General features: G+C 46.0%; 1 protein-coding gene across 1 annotated transcript in view; it reads right to left on the bottom strand.

Annotated features, from left to right (window-relative positions):
• The window catches only part of LOC144691900 (uncharacterized), a 42,873-nt gene that overhangs the window by 6,973 nt on the left and 17,203 nt on the right, over positions 1 to 18,697 (bottom strand). The window contains exons 5-8 of the mRNA XM_078560474.1: positions 16,971 to 17,108; positions 16,751 to 16,888; positions 7,168 to 7,305; positions 2,689 to 2,769 (exon numbers count right to left, since the gene is read on the bottom strand). Coding sequence (XP_078416600.1) covers positions 2,689 to 2,769; positions 7,168 to 7,305; positions 16,751 to 16,888; positions 16,971 to 17,108 — 495 coding nt within the window. The remainder of the gene's footprint in view (positions 1 to 2,688; positions 2,770 to 7,167; positions 7,306 to 16,750; positions 16,889 to 16,970; positions 17,109 to 18,697) is intronic.

The following is an 18,697-nucleotide window of genomic DNA, read 5'->3' as shown; positions in this document are numbered from 1 at the left end:
TTTTATACATGCCCTCATTATCTCCTGATTTATTCTCTGTCCTACAGTATAACTACTGTTAAGGGGCCTGTGTCTTCTTCCCCTTGTTATTTCTGACCTCCACCCATATGGATTCTACATCTTCCGATCCAAGATCATTTCTTGCTATCGTACTTATTCCACCTCGCGCTAACAGAGCTACCCCACCACCCTTTCCTTCCTGCCTGCCCCTTCAAAAAGTCACATACCCCTGAATATTTAGTTCCCAGCTTTGATTTCCTTGTGACCATGTCTCCATAATGGGTATAAGATCATAATCATTAACCTCTAGTTGTGCCGCTAATTCATTTATTTTGTTCCGAATACTACGTGTAATGCATGTAGTATTAAACAGCCATTAATTTGGCCTTTTTACCATTTTTTTTCCCCTTTGACCCAATTTGCTGCTGTTTTTTTTTTATGTTTGTACACTCTGTCCCTTCCTGTCATACTCTGGGTATCAATACCTAAACAACTGCCCTGCAAGGCTGCCATATCCTTTTGCTTTGTTAGCCCATGTACCCCTCTCCAGAACCCTCCCCACCCCTCCTATTGAGTTTAAAGCCCTCTCTACAGCCCTAGTTATTCGATTTGCCAGGAGACTGTTCCCAGCATGGTTCAAGTGAAGCCCATCCCGCCGGAACAGCTCCCTTCTACCCCAGCACTGATGACAGTGCCCCATGAACTAAAACCCATTCCTCCCACACCAACCTTTGAGCCATGCATTTAACTCCTTGTCTTTATTTACCCAATGCCAGTTTGCACGAGACTCATGTAGTAATCCCGAGATTATTACCTTGGGAGGTTCTTTTAAATTTAGCTTTTCTAGTTTAGTCCCAAACTGTTCACGCTCTTTCAGCTGAGCCTCCTTTCCTGTCCTATCAATGTCGTTGGTACCAATAGGGACAACAACAACTGGATCCCTCCTCTCCCACTCCAAGTTCCTCTCCAACCCTGAGAAGATGTCCTTAACCCTGGCACAGGGCAGGCAACACAGCCTTCGGGACTCAAGCTCATGGCTGCAGAGAACAGTAGCCATCCCCCTAATTATACTGTCCCCTACCACTACTACGTTCCTATTTCCTCACCCCACTTGAATGGCTCCCTGTACCATGGTGCCATGGTCAGTTCACTCATCCTCCCTGCAGTCCCTGCTCTCACCTACACAGCTTGCAAGTACCTCGTAACTGTTGGACAGTTGCAGGGGCCAAGGCTTCTCGAACGCTAGCCCCGGGTTCCCAAACCTGCTTCACCTGCAGTCATACCCTCCTGTCCCTGATCACAGACCAAATTTGAATTACCTAACCTGAGGGGTGTCACCACCTCCTGGAGCAAAGTGTCCAGGGAACTTTCCCCCTCCCTGATGTGGTGCAATGTCTGCAGCTCAGACTCCAGCTCCTTAACTCAGATCTGAAGTTCCTTGAGCTGCAAACACTTACTAAAGGTCTGTCCGCCCTGGACCACCTTGGTGTCCAGCAGGTCCCACATGCTGCAGCAGCAACACATCACCCATCCTGCCATCACTATCATATTTTATTTAACTACTTAATTAATTACTCTAGTATCCCTGAAGAATCCCTGCCCTTTACACTTTATTGTAATTTTTTTTTACACACCAGTATCGATCCTATACTTAACAAGCTATTTTTAAGAAAAAGAGAAAAGAAGAAAAAAAAGACTAGAGACCTAAACACAAACTAAAGACCTTACTTTTACTTTAAAGACTAGAAATACTCACCAATCCTACTCACCAAATAGATGCTCTCCACACTCTTTTGCTCTTCTCACACTCTCTCACTGCTAATGGATCTGCTGCTCCTCTCCCTCTCTCACTGTTAATAGCCCCCTACTCCTCTAGCGCTCGCTCCCTGTTAATGGCCCCGCTGCTGCTCTCACAGCGTTAAAAGCCCCGCTGCTCCTCTCGCACTCTCTCCCTGTTAATGGCCCTGCTGTTCCTCTCACACTCTCACTGTTAATGGCCCTGCTGCTCCTCTCACAGTGTTAAGGCCCTGTGCTTCTCTTGCACTCTCACTGTTAATGGCCCCCACTGCTCCTCTCACACTCTCTCCCTGTTAAAGGCCTCACTTCTCCTCTCACACTCTCACTGTTAATGGCCCCCACTGCTCCTCTCACACTCTCTCCCTGTTAAAGGCCTCACTTCTCCTCTCACTCTCACTGTTAATGGCCCTGCTGTTCCTCTCACACTCTCTCCCTGTTAATGGCCCCACTGCTCCTCTCACAGTGTTAATGGCCCCCACTGCTCCTCTCTCACTCTTTCCCTGTTAAAGGTCCCGCTGCTTTTCTCGCACCCTCACTGTTAATGGCCCCGCTGTTCCTCTCACACTCTCACTCTTAATGAACCCACTGTTCCTTTCACTCTCTCTCTCACTATTAATGCCACACAGCTCCTCTCTCATGCTCTCACTGTCGTTATTAACTGATAGCCCACTTTCCCTGATTATAGCAACTGGTCTGTAATTATACCGAAAGCTCGTAGGGGAAAATGAGTTTTATTCCTAATGGCTTGCTATTGTTGCCATAATGATTGTGTAATGTTTACATTAAACATTTAAACTCAGGAGGAAATATTGTAAAGGCAATGAGAATGGGAGTTAATGAGCATCTGGATTGCATCACAGAGAAAGACCAGGGAAGATAAAACCCACTTACTATTACAGTCGCTGACTGTAGACATCATGCAGTCAGACAAAGCACAGATATCTCCAGTATTGATGAAACAAGTATTAGGATCTGCAGGTAAATGAAAACAATATTTTAGTCAATATTAAGCAAGGATTCTCCGCAAGAGTCAGTCGATTATAGGAATGTTAACATTTCTGAATAAATAAGAGGTCTTTTTCAGTTGTTCACTATTACAGTAGGATTAATTTAATATATGTGTGGCTGATTTTGTGCAGAAAGATTAAGTTATGATGATAGCCTGGGTAAAATTTTACTTAATCTGTGAGAGGAATGGGACAGTGGAGGGGCTGTTGGACTATATTAGATATATTTAAAGTAGAAAGAGATTTTAAGCTAAGCATTCACTGTTGGATGCGAGAGTGTAGGTTTAAATCGGCAAACATCAAGATGGAGGCTGATGTCAGGATGCACTTTCCCAGGCTAAGGCTGAGAAATGAATGTCCAGGTCGGGTGGTGAAAGCAAAAAACCTGAGGGAGTTTGATGTCGTGATGGGACGGACTATAGGTTTTATGAAAGGGTGAACCTGATGTGCCTCACGGACTTCCCCACCAAAGTTTATCTTTGTGTCTCAGTCGGTAGCACCCCTGCCTCTGAGTCAGAATGCACTGGGTTCACTTCCGTTCCAGAAATAAATGCCCACAGAAGGACTGTGCACAATGCAGTTCAACAGGTTGATAATCAGCCTTGTAATCCTTCCGATGCTTCCTGTGCTATTCCCCAAGGGAGAAAGAGCGTGTGTGAAGATATGAAACAAACAAACAATTCTTGTGGTCATTTGCAATTATACACCCATAAAAACGGGATTGGTCAGTATTTCTAGGTAAGGAAAGAGCTAAGAAGCGCTACTTGTCATAGTCCTGTGTGGTAATCACTATCGTGTGTGGTAATCCGTGTTTTGTGATGAACGTTACATTATCAGGCAGATAGCATCACTGAGCCACTTTTTACAGAGAAAGGGTGAAATCTGGCCTAGCAGCTTTTAAGGGATGGTCAGTCCTCTTTTAGAGTAGAACATTCAGCAAAAAAAACAAGTCATTTGGACCTACTCGCCGATATTGGTGATTGTACTGCACGCAAGTTTCATCTCAGCCTTTCAAAACATCATAGTGGTCCAGTTTTCTCTCATGTACTGGTCTAGCTTTCTTTTGAAAGCGGGTAAGTTATTTGCCTCAATCACTTCCTGTCGTAGCTGGTTCCATACTTTACCTCTCTCTGAGAAAACAAATTTCTCCTTATTTTCTACTGGATTTGTTAAAAACTCTTTCTGGCCCCCCCTTGAAGTCTATTTTGTATCAAACCTACATTTTTAATTCCAGTCTTAGGTCTAAAAAGAGCCCCAGTAAACTCCTAAAGACCCATATAAAAGCAAAATACCGCGGATGCTGGAAATCTGAAACAAAAACAAAAATAGCTGGGAAAACTCAGCAGGTCTGACAGCATCTGCGGAGAGGAACGCAGTTAACTTTTCGAGTCCGTCTGATGAAGGGTCATGCGGACTCGAAAGGTTAACTCTGTCTTCCTCTCCGCAGATGCTGTCAGGCCTGCTGAGTTTTTCCAGCTATGTTTGTTTTTGTTCCTAAAGACCTGTGTCTGTTACAACTTCCTTTGATGGTACACGATTCTCAGAATTCCCAATGAGGTAACGGATATGCACTCAGAGCAGCATAGGTTTGACCGCATGACTCCATTGGTACAATCAGGTCAAAAATCAATCTTCAGCTGACCTACTTGGCTGAAAATAATGCAGTGAGTTCGAAGTCAATCTAAGTAGGAAGACCTCGATCCCAGCTCCGCAACAGAAGGTGGGAGAAAACTATCAGAATAAGGAGAGATATACTGCGCAGCACATTAAAATTTGATGTTTTCTGCTTTAACACTCCCAGCAGGGAGCCATATGAGAAATTTGAGTTCATGCGTTCGCACAATTTATAACCAATTAAATCAATGGTCAGAAAATCATTCTCAAATTTTCGACATGATCTCCTAGTGGGTAGATTAACAAAATGGTCCCAGCGGAATATCGGTTGGAATGTTTTGTACTTCTGCTGGAAAAAGAACTTTGGAAATCAATGCATTGCGCTGAGGATCTCGCTCCATGAACTTGGGGCCTCCCTTGCACAGTGGTGGGGGCTGGAGCACTCAGCCACTGCCCTTTATAGGCCTTTAATTATTTACCTTTGGCTGCCCACTTCTGTTTGGCAGGCAGCCGATCCTCCTCTATCTCTGGGAAACCTCCCCAGTGGTGGGGGAACTGCATCGGTAGCCATCCAACCTGGCTCCTCTCTGGTTTCCTGGGCAGCCGCCTCCTAGCCGCTCACTGCAGGTCTGGGAAAATCCTACCATTTAGTATTCCTACACTAATATCCCATGACGTAAAATCCTGCAACTGAAACTATTGGCTAACCTTAGCACTACAAATAGAGGGATACTAGACTCATGCCAATAAGAAAGCCAGCCTGATTTTATTTCTGCTTAGACTCCAACAACATAAGCCTGGAAGTTCCGTGGAAATGTTGAAAGAAGCAAATTCCATTTGGCGCTCTGACCCTCCGCTGACCTTGAACAAATTGCGGGGGACTTGTCTCAATTTAAACATCTGCGATCGCAGCAGGTTTCAAACTCAGGGTGGAAGCAGAACGCAGTCCAGTGCTTTGTCTCACCAACGGAGAGGGAAACAAGACCCACATCAGGTTGGAGAGGAAAACTGAAGCATTACAACAACCAGGGTCAGAATTTTTAGGGTGGCAGGGGCTCTAACGAGCATGGATTGGCCGCAGACGGCACTTCCACCCTCTCACTTGGGAGGAAGCCGCATCGCGGAGAGCTGCCGGCCAATCAGATTGGCCGGCAGCTCACCAGTCCCTCCAGGACCAGCCCTGCAGTGGGCCGGAAGAGGCGCTGCAAGAAATCTGAGCCGAGGTCCAGGGGGAGAATTTTCTCCCCGTCGTGCAGGCTGGGCGGGAGCAGGTGCGGGCAGGCACGCAGCCGATCGCTGCCTGCATGACGCGCACCCAGAATTGCGCAGTGCTACCTGTGTAGACAGGGGGGGGGGAGGAGGGAGAGTTGGGGCCTGCGCTCTTTCGTGCACGCGCGCAAAAGAGCGCAGCAATCTCCCTGAGGCATGGAGATTAAGGAAAGTCATAAAAATGTGATAAATAAGAAAATAAAATTATTCAGACATCTCCCCTCACGTGACATCGTCACATGAGGTGGGACATGTTTATCCATTTACACAAAACATTTTATTAACTTATTAAAACCTTCATGAAACCTCATCCCGCCTGTGGATGAGGTTCTATGAAAAATGCGAAGGCCGCCTGGGCTCTTCACCTGCACCCCCCCTGCCAACCTTAAGGTTAGACGGGCAGCCCTGACAAGTGCCTCAATTAGTTGATTAATGGCCTTAAAAGGCCTTTGACGGTTCTGCGGGTGCACAGCCGACTCTGGTGCGTGCCCGCCGAACTGAAGATCGGAATGACGTGCGGTGACGTCGGGACACACGCCCGACATCATTTTACACATCGGCGTGCGGGGCCTGCCTCCGCAGGCCGACCAGAAGATTCAGGCCCAGGGAACCGGAGAAAAAGCGTCAGATGTCCAGGCGGAGAGGGTCGCAAGGGGGGAGCGATCAGGGTCTCAGGGGATGGGCTGGGAGAGGAGGCAGGTCCTCAGGTCATGGTGCCTTAAGGAGAGGGCGCCTCCAGTCAGAAGGGGGCTTCTGATGGAGGCGTCTGACCTTCTTCCTGCCCGAGGTCCAAATCTTCATTTCTGGCTTTTCCCCACGAGCTCTCATCTGCCCACCAGCCTAAAAATTGAGGCTGGGCAGGAAATGGCCCTTAAGTGGCCACTTAAGGGTCTTAATTGGGGCAAGGGCGGGCTTCCTATCCAAGGCCCTGCCTGCCCCAGCGTAAAATCGCTGCGAGGTCGGACGGGTGGGGAGCGGAGGAAATCCCGTCCGTGCAATTTCACTTTGCGCCCCCCCCTCCCTCCACCCAACTCAGAACCTGCCAGGGGAGCAGCATAAAATTCTGACCCACAAGACAGATTTTAATGATAACTAATTCACCTGGAATCCATTAATGTTTTCCTTCACATGCTGGGGCCTTCACTAGGCCCAAAACAGGAGCTATGACTGCTTTCAGCAAGTGGGAGTGGATGAGCCTATCAGGTGCACCTGATTCTTGGCTTTTACCCCCACAGACTCCCCACCACCCACAGAACTGGGGCTGGCAGAAGCTGCTGCTGCTGCTTTGGCAGGCTGGGGTTTCTTAGAAGTTCCAAAGTGGGATGAAAACTTGTCAGATTTGGGATTGCAAATTTGCAATCCGAAAGAACAAACCCCCTCCCCCACCCACACTTCCCAACACAACCCCGCCCGAAAATCTATTCCCTTTAATAATCTGTACTGCCCCGTCACTCCTGGTTTAAAGCGTTCAGATCTTTACCTCTGCACTGTGTTCCTGGGTTTGCTGGATTGGTATCTAAAAGCCCCTGGAAACAGCTACATGAGAAATTTCCTGGAGTGTTCATGCAGACCGCTAAAGCAGAGCATGTGTTGTTCCCGGTCTGACACTCGTCGATGTCTGAAACAAGAATTAGAGCAAAATAATCAATAGGAGTACAAGGTTTTTAACCCAATGGTTTCAAGTCATGTTAAACTCAGGCCATGTCCCACTTTCATAAATATCTCCTGACGCACTAAAGCTTGTGCCTCTGGACCCAGCATCACACCGATAAGGTGTAAGTTGCATCCAATCTTATACTAGTTCCTTTACCGAATGGTCATACGACCCTCTCTGGCAGCAGCCTGCGTCTGCACATCACCACCTTCTCAAGGGCAAATAGGGAGGGGAAATTAATGCTGGCCTTGCCAGCGACGCTTACATCCTATAAACATTTTTTTTTCTTAATGGTAAATGATCATACAACTGAAAAGAAAAAAAAATTACAGTGCTGTGGGGAAGGGCCAAGGCCGAAGGAACTAATCAGAAAACATTTTCAAAGAACGAGCACAAGTATTAAGGGCTGAATGGCCTCATTTTGTGTTGAAAAGTTACATCATCCCACTTGACATTCCACTATCAGTTTAAACAAGTCATTAATCTGTTTAGTTTAAATGGGTAAAAGGGTTTTAAAATGGCGCTAAGATGAATGTAAAATAAACATGTAAAGCATTCACATATTAATATAATCAATTTTCATATTTCCTTACTATCGCACCACGCCTGGTTTAAACAGTTCAGGTCTTTACCTCTGCACTGTTTTCCTGGGTTTACCAGATTGGTATCTATAGTTCCTTCTAAACAACTGCACGAGAAATTTCCTGGCGTGTTCGCGCAGACAGCGATTCAGAGCATGTGTTGTTCCCACTCTGACACTCGTCGATGTCTGAGACAAGAATTAGATCAACTTGGAGTAAATGTTACTTTACCCAATGATTTACAATCATGTTCTGTAGAAGAGTCACATTTGGTTCAATTCGAAACATTCACTCTGTTCCTCCATCCACGAGTGCTGCCAGACCTGCCGAGTTTTTCCAGTAGTTTCTGTTTTTATTTCAGCACTCACTCCAGCATCGGCAGTGTTTGGCTTTTATTATACAGCAATAACCTGGTCACTGATGCTCAAATTGGGTTCCGCCAGACGCCCTCAGCTCAAGACCCCACTACAGCTTCAGTCCGAATTTGGACATGTTGAGAGATCCCAACTTACCTGGTTGAGCGTGAAGGTGGGGAACTGCAAGTCCTGGCAGACATCGGGCTTTCTGCACGTGCACCGTTCGGCACCTTTTATGTTCCTCGGGTCGAGGACCAGGCCTGTGCACTTGGGCGGAAGAAGAAGGTGCGAAAGCCCCTGGTCAGGTGACCAGGTGCAGCGTGCCAGATCCAGTAAGTGTCCCAGAGAGAGGGACAAGGGAGAGGGGACAGGGAGAGATCCCAAGAAGAAGAGTCCCAGGTAAGGGACAAAGACAGGAAAAAAACAACAGGTCCCAGGTAAGTTCGATTAAGAGGAAGGAGCAGGGAAACATGCTCCAATTAGAGAAAAGGGATGCTGGGGGCAGACTTAAGGGAAGTGGGCTCAGGAGAAGCAGCTGAAGTTTGGCGACTCCGCGCTGTGAGCCGTTGGGTAAAGGTGCCTCTTTGGAGCAGTATTGTTCTGCTTGGCACGGCCAAAGAGCTGAAATTGTGCTTGTGAGTTGATGTTTGAGTGTAGTCTGGAATCCAGGGGAATGGAATCTTGGAAGACAAGATTAAAACCCCGACAGGTGGGCGGCCATTGAAGCCATCCCAGTTGAAGCGACTTTTGGAGAGAATTTCAAAACATGACCTTCGAAGGTAAAGTTTGGAAACCCTCATGAGTGAGACAGAGTTTCATTGAGATGAAAACAAAGTACCGCGGATGCTGGAAATCTGAAATAAAAGCAGAAAATGCTGGAAAAATTCAGCAGGTCTGGCAGTATCTGTGGAGAGAGAAGCAGAGTTAAGGTATCAATTCCGTATTATTTCCTCAATGAGATTGGTTGACTCACAGTTTGACTAACATCTGTGTGGGTTGTTGAGAAATCCATGGAATCTTCTTTGGTTGCATCTGTCATTTATTATGTAGTGTGGTTTGTCCGACCAGAGTTTACCTGTCAATTCACACATACCTCATACTTAGCTTGAGTGCTAAAGTATAAGGTACTTATTGTAAATCGTTTTATCTTTCTCACCTTGTATAGTGAACTTTATATTTGCTTGTTCAAAACCTGTGGAATCTTGAGGCTTTATTCTATTAGCGACTGTCTTAAATCTCAAATTTTGTCTACTTTAAACAAAACGCTATTGGTCCCTAACCGGATCTCACCAGCAACTTGGGGGTCTGACCAAGAATCATAACAGACACAAGAGCTGTATACCATAGTGAGGTGAGATTGACTGCCCTTGGCATTAACCCAGCATCTGACCATGTGTGGCACAAAAGAGCTCTAGCAAAATTGAAGTCACTAAGAATCAGGGGGAAAACTCTCCATTGGTTGGAATCATGCCCAGCACAAAAGGAAATGGTTATGGTTGTTGAAAGCCAATCATCTCAGCTCCAGGTCCCTAACCGGATCTCACCAGCAACTTGGGGGTCTGACCAAGAATCATAACAGACACAAGAGCTGTATACCATAGTGAGGTGAGATTGACTGCCCTTGGCATTAACCCAGCATCTGACCATGTGTGGCACAAAAGAGCTCTAGCAAAATTGAAGTCACTAAGAATCAGGGGGAAAACTCTCCATTGGTTGGAATCATGCCCAGCACAAAAGGAAATGGTTATGGTTGTTGAAAGCCAATCATCTCAGCTCCAGGGCATCACTGCAGCAGTTCCTCAGGGAAGTGTCCTTGGCCCAACGATGTTCTGTTGCTTCATCAATGACCTTCCCTCCATCATAAGGTCAGAAGTAGGGATGTTCACTGATGATTGCACAATGTTGAGTACCATTTTCAACTCCTCAGGTACTGAAGCAGTCCATGCCCATCTGCAGCAAGACCTGTACAACTTTCAGTCTTGGACTATTTTATGTCTTGGGTAAATGAGTTCATTGGTCAACCGAACTCTAACTGCATGCCTTTCTAAGTTCTTATCAACTGCTGCTTGCAATCAATAATGGGGAGAGACTGATGAATGAATAAACAGAGACATAGGGCAGAGCACCAGATCATATGTGCTCACTCAGAGACCTCCAGAACTAGACTTACAGTGCCCGGTTGCCCACGTTGTCCAATGATTCCTCAGTGCTGTCACATGATCAGTACACTTGCATTCTCTTAAAGGAACAGGGTACCTCACTTTACCACATCCCTCCCCCTTTATTTAAAAGTACAGCTAACAAGCTTAAAACACATTAACTATTTACACAATAACTGTTTACAGGTCAAGTCTCTCAGGAGGCTTTCTTTGATAGGTTGAGTGTCGTAGCCCAACAACCTCGGCTGGTATTTCCGAGACCTCCTTTTCAGGGGGAAGTTGCCCACTATGTCCCTCAGTGGATGATTTCACCATCTTCTGGGTGCAGTCACGTTCACTCCTGCTGCCCCTTCCCTCCAACTGAAACAGATAAAGGGCAATAAGCACAAAGCAATACAGCGATGAGCTACATGATGTGTGAGGAGAAAGAGGAAAAGGAAAAAAAATCCTTTTGTTTTCCTTTCTGAGGGCTGTCAATAAATTCTCTTCTTCTTCCTGTGTGTCCTTTTCTTGGGAGCACTGAGTCGTATCTCTGTCTTCTCTTTAACTTCGCTGGACTAGACGCAGGCGCGAGCTGAACGTGGTTGAGCTCAGTGGTTGGGTTTTCCGACAGCTCTTCTGAGAATTCAGGGCCTTCTAGCTTTAAAACTTCAGGGGTTTTTGTGCAGCTGCTGCTTCCACTCTTCCAATTCTTTTCTATTCTCATTAATAGTTTCCTGGAGAATTGCATATCATTGCCCCTTCTCAGCTAATTCGTTCCTTAGCTTGGCCAGAGACAGGCTTAACTCTTCCTTTTCCTCTTCATATCTTTCTCGTGGCACAAATTGGGAGTTGAATTTTGTAGCGCACGAAAGTCCTTTAATAGATTTTCCATTTCCTTTTGAAGGATGCTGACTTCAGATTGAACTCTGTCCCAGTGTAATACTTCTATGAGCTTCTCCCGTTGGGTCTTTGCATACTCATTTTTTCCTGCATCTACACTTCCGGTTTTGAATTGGGAACTTAGCGGGCCCTCAAGATTTATCTCTCCCGGTCAGTTCCTTCCGAGGAGACTCAGTCCCCTGCCTGTCATTACAAATAGGGGTAATTTTGCAGACAGTTCCTCATACTGCACCTTGACTTGACATACCCCTTTCACATTTATTTCTTCGTAGCTTTGTGTCTGAAACTTCTAACTTAAAAGGATGTGTTCCTTTACTCAGATATCTAAATGTGTGTTCTCCAATGATGGACATTGACACTCCTGTATCAACGCTTCCGTCGTAATGGGTTGTCCATTGATCACTATGGCTACTTGGATTGGCTCAGTTCTACCCACTTTGAGGTTACATAATGAATGGGTGTCTGCTTCTATTTCTTCTGGCGCTTCCATGAGGCATATTGCACGATTTTTCCTTCTGCCTTTATAGTGTTGTTTTAGCCTTTCTCTGCAGTGCCGCATCAAGTGACCATAGTGGTGGCAGAAAAAGCACTCGACTTGTTTGAGTTGTCGTTTGCACACTGGAGGCCTGGATGTATTTCTCTCATTCATTTGGCAGGTTTTCACTGCAGTACTGTTGTTTTTCAATGGTCTGGAGCTAGAGAGCGCTTCCCGTCTTTCCGTGGAGTCCGAAGTTTTCGCGCCTTTTGTTGCCGGATTGTCCCACTCGACCAGATGGACGGCGCCATTTTGTGTTTCTTTTATAACTTCGGAATTTCTAACAGCACTTTCCATCGTGGTAGCTAATTCTAATGCCTTATTGAAGTCTAGACTAGGTCCAGCTAGCAAACGCCTTTGGATAGTATCATCTCCAATCCCTCATATCAGCCAGTCCCTCAACATATCAGTAATGGGCGTTCTGAATTCACAATGCTCAGTTAATGCCTTTAAATTGGCCACATAGTCAGCTATTGTCTCCCCTGGAAGCCTGTTCCTTGAATTGAACTTGAAGCGCTGCATAGTGACTGAGGGCTGTGGTCTCAGGTGGCTCTGTACAATTTTTATTAACTCGTCGAAAGTCTTCGAGTCTGGAGCGCTGGGTGACGTGAGGCTACAGATCAGCCCGTACGTTTTGTTCCCGCACGAGGACAAAAGAATCACCCTCTTCTTCTCCTCTCCTGCGATGTCATTAGCGGTAAAAAAGAACGCTAGTATTTGACACACTGAGACTAGTCATCTGAAATGGGGTCAAATGGATCGATACGCCCGAACTGTGGCATCGTGAATGAATGCAAGGGGACTGCACTCCCGATAGGCTTTCCAGGTAGTGACGAATTTAATGTGTTTGGCTTACCGCGGAGTCGTGCTGTCTCTGGGGTCTCTTATAATGTTCTGTCCGTAGCCATTTTTCATGTATTTACCCTTTTAAATGTATTGCCACTTTAAGAGCAGTCACTGTTTTTTTTAACTCCATCTCTGCTGCTGTTGGTTTTTCTGTGCTGGGTTTTGCGCTCTTTTCAAGTTTTGCCGGGATCCCCGCGATCGCAATTCTACAGGGTTTTTAAAAAATTTTAAACTGCAGCACTGCTTTCTGCTCCGATTGTCGGCTATCGCCTAGTTTACAAGGTAAGTACAGATGCTCTTTTCAATGCTTTGCTCGCCCGTTTTGTGGACTCACACTCAGGGGTCTTGCAATGTTTTTATCCTCATCACCAATTTTCTGCCTTGGGCAAATGAGTTCGTTGGCCAACCAAACTCGAAATGCATGCCTGCCTATGTTCTCATCAATTGCTACATGCAATCAATAACAGGGAGAGACTGATGTAAGAATAAACAGTGATGGTTTATTGGGACATAGGGCAGGGCATCAGATCATGCGTGCTCACTCAGACACCTTCAGAACTAAACTTACTGTTCCCAGTTGCCCATGCTGTACAGTGATTCATCAGTGCTGTCACAAGATCAGTACACTTGCATTCTCTTAAAGGTATGAGGTACCTCACTTTACCACAGACTGGCAAATGGGAAGTAACGTTTATGCCACACAACTGCCAGGCAGTGACCATCTCCAACAAAAGAAAATGTAACCATCTCCATGTGATGTTCAGCAGCATTAGTATCACTAAATCCACAATCAACACCATCCTTGTTATGGACAAAGAAATTGACAAGTTGCAAAAAAATGTTTCGGATTGGGGAAGAGCGGATTTTAGTAAAATAAGGCAGGATCTGGCCAAGGCAGACTGGGAACAGCTACTTGTGGGGAAATCTACAGAAGAGCAGTGGGGGGCATTCAAAAAGGAAACAGGGCGGGTACAGGCTCAACATGTTCCCTCTAGGATGATAGGAAGGAGTAAGAAGCCCAGAGAACCATGGATGACCAGAGATATTCAGGATACGATGAGAAGGAAAAGAGAGGTTTTTTGCAGGTGCAAGGGGAGCAAATCAACAGAGGCATTAGTGGAGTACAGAAAGTGCAGGGTGGAGCTTAAGAAAGCAATTAGGAGAGCAAAGAGGGGATATGAGAAAGCTCTGGCTGGTAAAAGTAGGGAAAATCCCAAGATATTCTATAAGTATATCAATGGGAAGAGGATAGCCAGGGAAAGAGTAGGGCCCATAAGGGACCAAGGGGGCAATCTATGGGTGGAGCCAGAGGACATCGGTAGAGTGTTGAACAAATACTTCACATCTGTCTTCACCCAAGAGAATGAGGATGAAGGTTTGGAACTCAGGGAGAGAGACTGCGAGGTTCTTAAGCAAATTGATATAGGGAGTGACAAGGTATTGGAGGTGCTGGCAGGCTTAAAAGTGGACAAATCTCCAGGTCCCGATGATTTGTGTCCCAGACTGCTGAGGGAGGCAAGGGAGGAGATAGCAGGGGCTCTGACCCAAATTTTTAATTCCTCTCTGGCCACGGGGGAGGTGCCAGAGGACTGGAGAACAGCTAATGTGGTTCCGCTATTTAAGAAGGGTTGTAGAGATAAGCCAGGGAACTATAGGCCAGTGAGTCTCACGTCAGTGGTAGGGAAACTATTGGAGAAAATTCTGAAGGAGAGAATCTATCTCCACTTGGAGAGGCAAGGTTTGGTCAGGGATAGTCAGCATGGCTTTGTCAGAGGGAGGTCATGCCTAACAAATTCGATTGAATTTTTTGAGGAGGTGACCAGGTATGTAGATGAGGGTAGTGCAGTTGATGTAGTTTATATGGATTTGAGCAAAGCCTTTGACAAGGTCCCACATGGGAGACTTATAAAGAAGGCAAATGCACATGGGATACAGGGTAATTTGATAAGGTGGATTCAAAATTGGCTCACATGTTGGAGACAGAGGGTGAAGACAGAAGGCTGCTTTAGTGACTAGAAGCCAGTGTCCAGTGGCGTACCACAGGGATCTGTGCTGGGTCCCCTATTATTTGTCATTTATATAAATGACATAGATGATTAAGTGGGGGGTAGGATTAGTAAGTTTGTGGATGACACAAAGATTGGCCGGGTGGTTAACAGTGAGGTTGAGTGTCTTGGGCTACAGGAAGATATAGATGGGGTGGTCAAATGGGCAGATAAGTGGCAGATGGAGCTTAACCCTGAAAAGTGTGAGGTGATACACTTTGGAAGGAATAATTTGACAAGGAAGTATTCAATGAATGGCATGACACCAGGAAGTTCTGAGGAACAAAGTGACTTTGGCGTGTGTGTCCATAGATCTCTGAAGGCAGAGGGGCATGTTAGTGGGGTGGTGAAAAAGGCATATGGGACACTTGCCTTTATCAATCGAGGCATAGATTACAAAAGTAGGGCGGTCATGTTGGAGTTGTATAGAACCTTAGTGAGGCCACAGCTGGAGTAATGTGTGCAGTTTTGGGCGCCACATTATAGGAAGGATGTGATTGCACTGGAGGGGGTGCAGGGGAGATTCACCAGGATGTTGCCTGGGATGAAACATTTAAGTTATGAAGAGAGGTTGGATAGACTTGGGTTGTTTTTGGTGGAGGAGAGAAGACTGAGGGGTGACCTGATCGAGGTGTACAAGATTATGAGGGGCATGGACAGGGTGGATAGGGAGCAGCTGTTCCCCTTAGTTGAAGGGGCAGTCACAATGGGACACAAGTTCAAGGTGAGGGGCAGGAGGTTTAGGGGGGATGTGATGAAAAACTTTTTTACCCAGAGGGTGGTGACGGTCTGGAATGCACTGCCTGGGAGGGTGGTGGAGGCGGGTTGCCTCACATCCTTTAAAAAGTACCTGGATGAGCACCTGGCACGTCATAACATTCAAGGCTATGGGCCAAGTGCCTGTAAATGGGATTAGGTAGGTAGGTCAGGTGTTTCTCATGTGTCGGTGCAGCCTCAATGGACCGAACTGCACTGTGTACTTCTGTGATTCTGTGATCCTGGGGGTTAACATTGACCAGAAACCTCACTGGGCCAGCCTTTTAAATACAATGGCAGCAAGAGCAGGTCAGAGGCTGGGAATTTTGCGGTGAGCAACTCACCTCCTGATTTTCTGAAGCTTGTCCACCAGGCACAAGTCAGGAATGTAATGCAATACTGCACACTTGCCGATAAGTACAGCTCCGGCAAAACCGAAAAAGCTCACACTACCCAGGGCAAAGCAGCCCGCTTGAAAGACACCCCATCTATCTCATTATGCATTCATTCCCTCCACCATCGCTGCACAGTGGTAGCAGTGTGTACCATCTACAAGATGCAGTGCAGCAAATCTGCCAGGGCTCCTTGAACAGCACCTTCCAAACCTGCGGCCTTTACTACCTGGAAGGACAAGGGCAGCAGACACATGGGAACACCACCAGCTGAAAGTTCCCTTCCAAGTCACACGCCATCCTGACTTGGAACTATATCACCATTCCTTCATAGGAACTGGATAAACTTTCTAGAACTCCCTCCCTAATAGCACTGTGGGTGCACTTTCACCACATCCACTGCAACTCTTCAAAAAGGCAGCTCAGCACCACCTTCTCAAGGGCAATTAATGCTGGCCTTGCCAGTGAAGTCACATCCCATGACAAAATGTTTTAAAAACCGGGAAATAATTATATAATGGAAACAGGAAATATTCCCAGGGCTGTGGGGAAAGGGCAATCTAATGGGGGTAATTGGAGAACTCTTTCAAAGAACCAGCACGAGTATTAAAGGCTGAAAGGCCTCATTCTGCCCTAAAAAATCCTCTGACTTCAGAACTTTCCACTTGACATTCCTGCATTAGTTTAAACAAGTCATTAATCCGTTTAGTTTAAATGGTTAAAGGGGTTTTAAAATGGTCCTGAGATGAATGTAAAATAAACATGTAACGCAATCACATATTAATATCACCAATGTCATCAATTTTCACATTCCTTACTATCACACCACTCCTGGTTTAAACAGTTCAGATCTTTACCTCTGCACTTTGTTCCTGGGTTTGCCAGATTGGTATCTATAGTTCCCTCTTTACAACTACATGAGAAATTTCCTGGCGTGTTCGTGCAGACAGCTAATTCAGAGCATGTGTTGTTCCCAGTCTGACACTCGTCGATGTCTGAAACAAGAATTAGATCAAAACAATCACTTAGAGTAAAAGTTACTTTCACCCAATTATTTAAACCCAGGCAATGTCCTACCTTCACATATCCTCCCAGGTACACTGGGACTTGTGTCTCTGAACCCAGCGTTACACAGACAGGTGTAAGTTGTATTCTGTCTGATACAAGTTCCATGAACGGAACAGTCATTCAGCCCTGACAGGCAGCTGTCTCTGTCTGTAATGAAGAGGGAAGTTCTGTGTTAGAAAATGGATTCCTTTGGAATTGAGTTACTTAAAATGATTTTAAAGAGTTAGTACGGTTCAATAAAGGCCAAGTCTGCCCAGCCCCAAGCCAGTATGGACTGACAGCACAATTCTTGTTCAGAACACAGGAGAAAGCATATCATCTGATTGTTCAATCACCTCCACTTCACTACCTGCTATCTATCTCTTTCTTTTACTGCTGCAACTTCCCTGGCAGTGTAAGAACAAGGGTAGGTTACTCAGTCCAGCACATGGCAATCCTGCCACATCCAGTCGTGAATGATGGTGGACAATTAATCAACTAACTGGAGGAGCAGGCACCACAAAATATCCCAAACCTCAAAATTGAAGAATGAAGCCCAGCATGTCAGCGCAAAAGACTAGGCTGAAACATTTGCAACCATCTGCAGCCAGAAGTGCCGAGTAGATGATCCATCTCGGCCTCCTCCTGAGATCCTGATTATTATAGATGCCAGACTTCAATCAATTCAACTCACTCCGAGTGATATCAAGAAACAGCTGAAGGCACTAGATACTGCAAAGGCTATAGGCTCTGACAACATTCCGGCAGTAGGTAGTACTGAGGGCTTGTGCTCCAAAATTAGCTGAGCCCCCAGCCAAGTTGTTCCAGTGCAGCTACAACACTAGCATCTCCCGGATAATGTGCAACATTGCCCAGGTATGTTCTGTCCAAAAATGCAGGTCAAATTCAATCCAGCCAATTACTACCCCATCAGTCTACTCTAGATGATCAACCAAGTGATGGAAGGTGTTGTGAACAATGCCATCTAGTGGCTCAGCACTAAGCTGCTCACACGCGCAAATTGGGTTCTTCAAGGACCACTCAGCTCGTGACCTCACTACAGCACTGCTTCAAAGATGGGCACTAGAGTTGAATTCCAGAGGTGAGGTGAGGATGACTGTCCTTGACATCAAGGCAGCATTTGACTGCATGTGTCATCAAGGAGCCCTAGCAAAATTGAACTCACTAGGAATCAGGGGAAAACTTTCCACTGGTTAGAGTCATACCTAGCACAAAGGAAAATGATTATGGTTGTTGGAGACCAATCATCCCAGCCACAGGACATCATTACTGGAGACCCTCAGGGTGGTATCCTAGGGCCAACCACCTTCAACTGCTTCACCAAAGACCATCCATCCACCATAAGGTTAGAATTGGGGATGTTTGCTGACAATTGTACAATGTTCAGTAGCATTCACAATGCCTCCAATTCTGAAGCAGTCCATGCTCATATGCAGCAAGGTATGGACAACATCCAGGCTTGGGCTGGTAAGTGGCAAGTAGCATTTGTGCCACACAAATGCTAGGCAGTGACGTTCTCTGCCTGATGTTCAATGGTATTACCATTGATGAATCCCCTACCATCAGCATCCTAGGGGTTACCATTGACCAAAAACTTGATTGGACCAATCACATAAATACTATGGCTGCAAGAGCAAGTCAGGTGCTGACAAATCTGTGTGAGTAACTTGCCTCCTGATTCCCCAAAGCCTGTCCACCATCTACACCAGGAGTGTGATGTAATGTTTTCCATTTTC

Source organism: Cetorhinus maximus, chromosome 16, assembly GCF_964194155.1.
Source record: "Cetorhinus maximus chromosome 16, sCetMax3.hap1.1, whole genome shotgun sequence".
Classification (NCBI taxonomy): Eukaryota; Metazoa; Chordata; class Chondrichthyes; order Lamniformes; family Cetorhinidae; genus Cetorhinus; species Cetorhinus maximus.
Note: the sequence above shows the minus strand (reverse complement) of the source record. Positions and strands in the feature narration are given on the sequence as shown.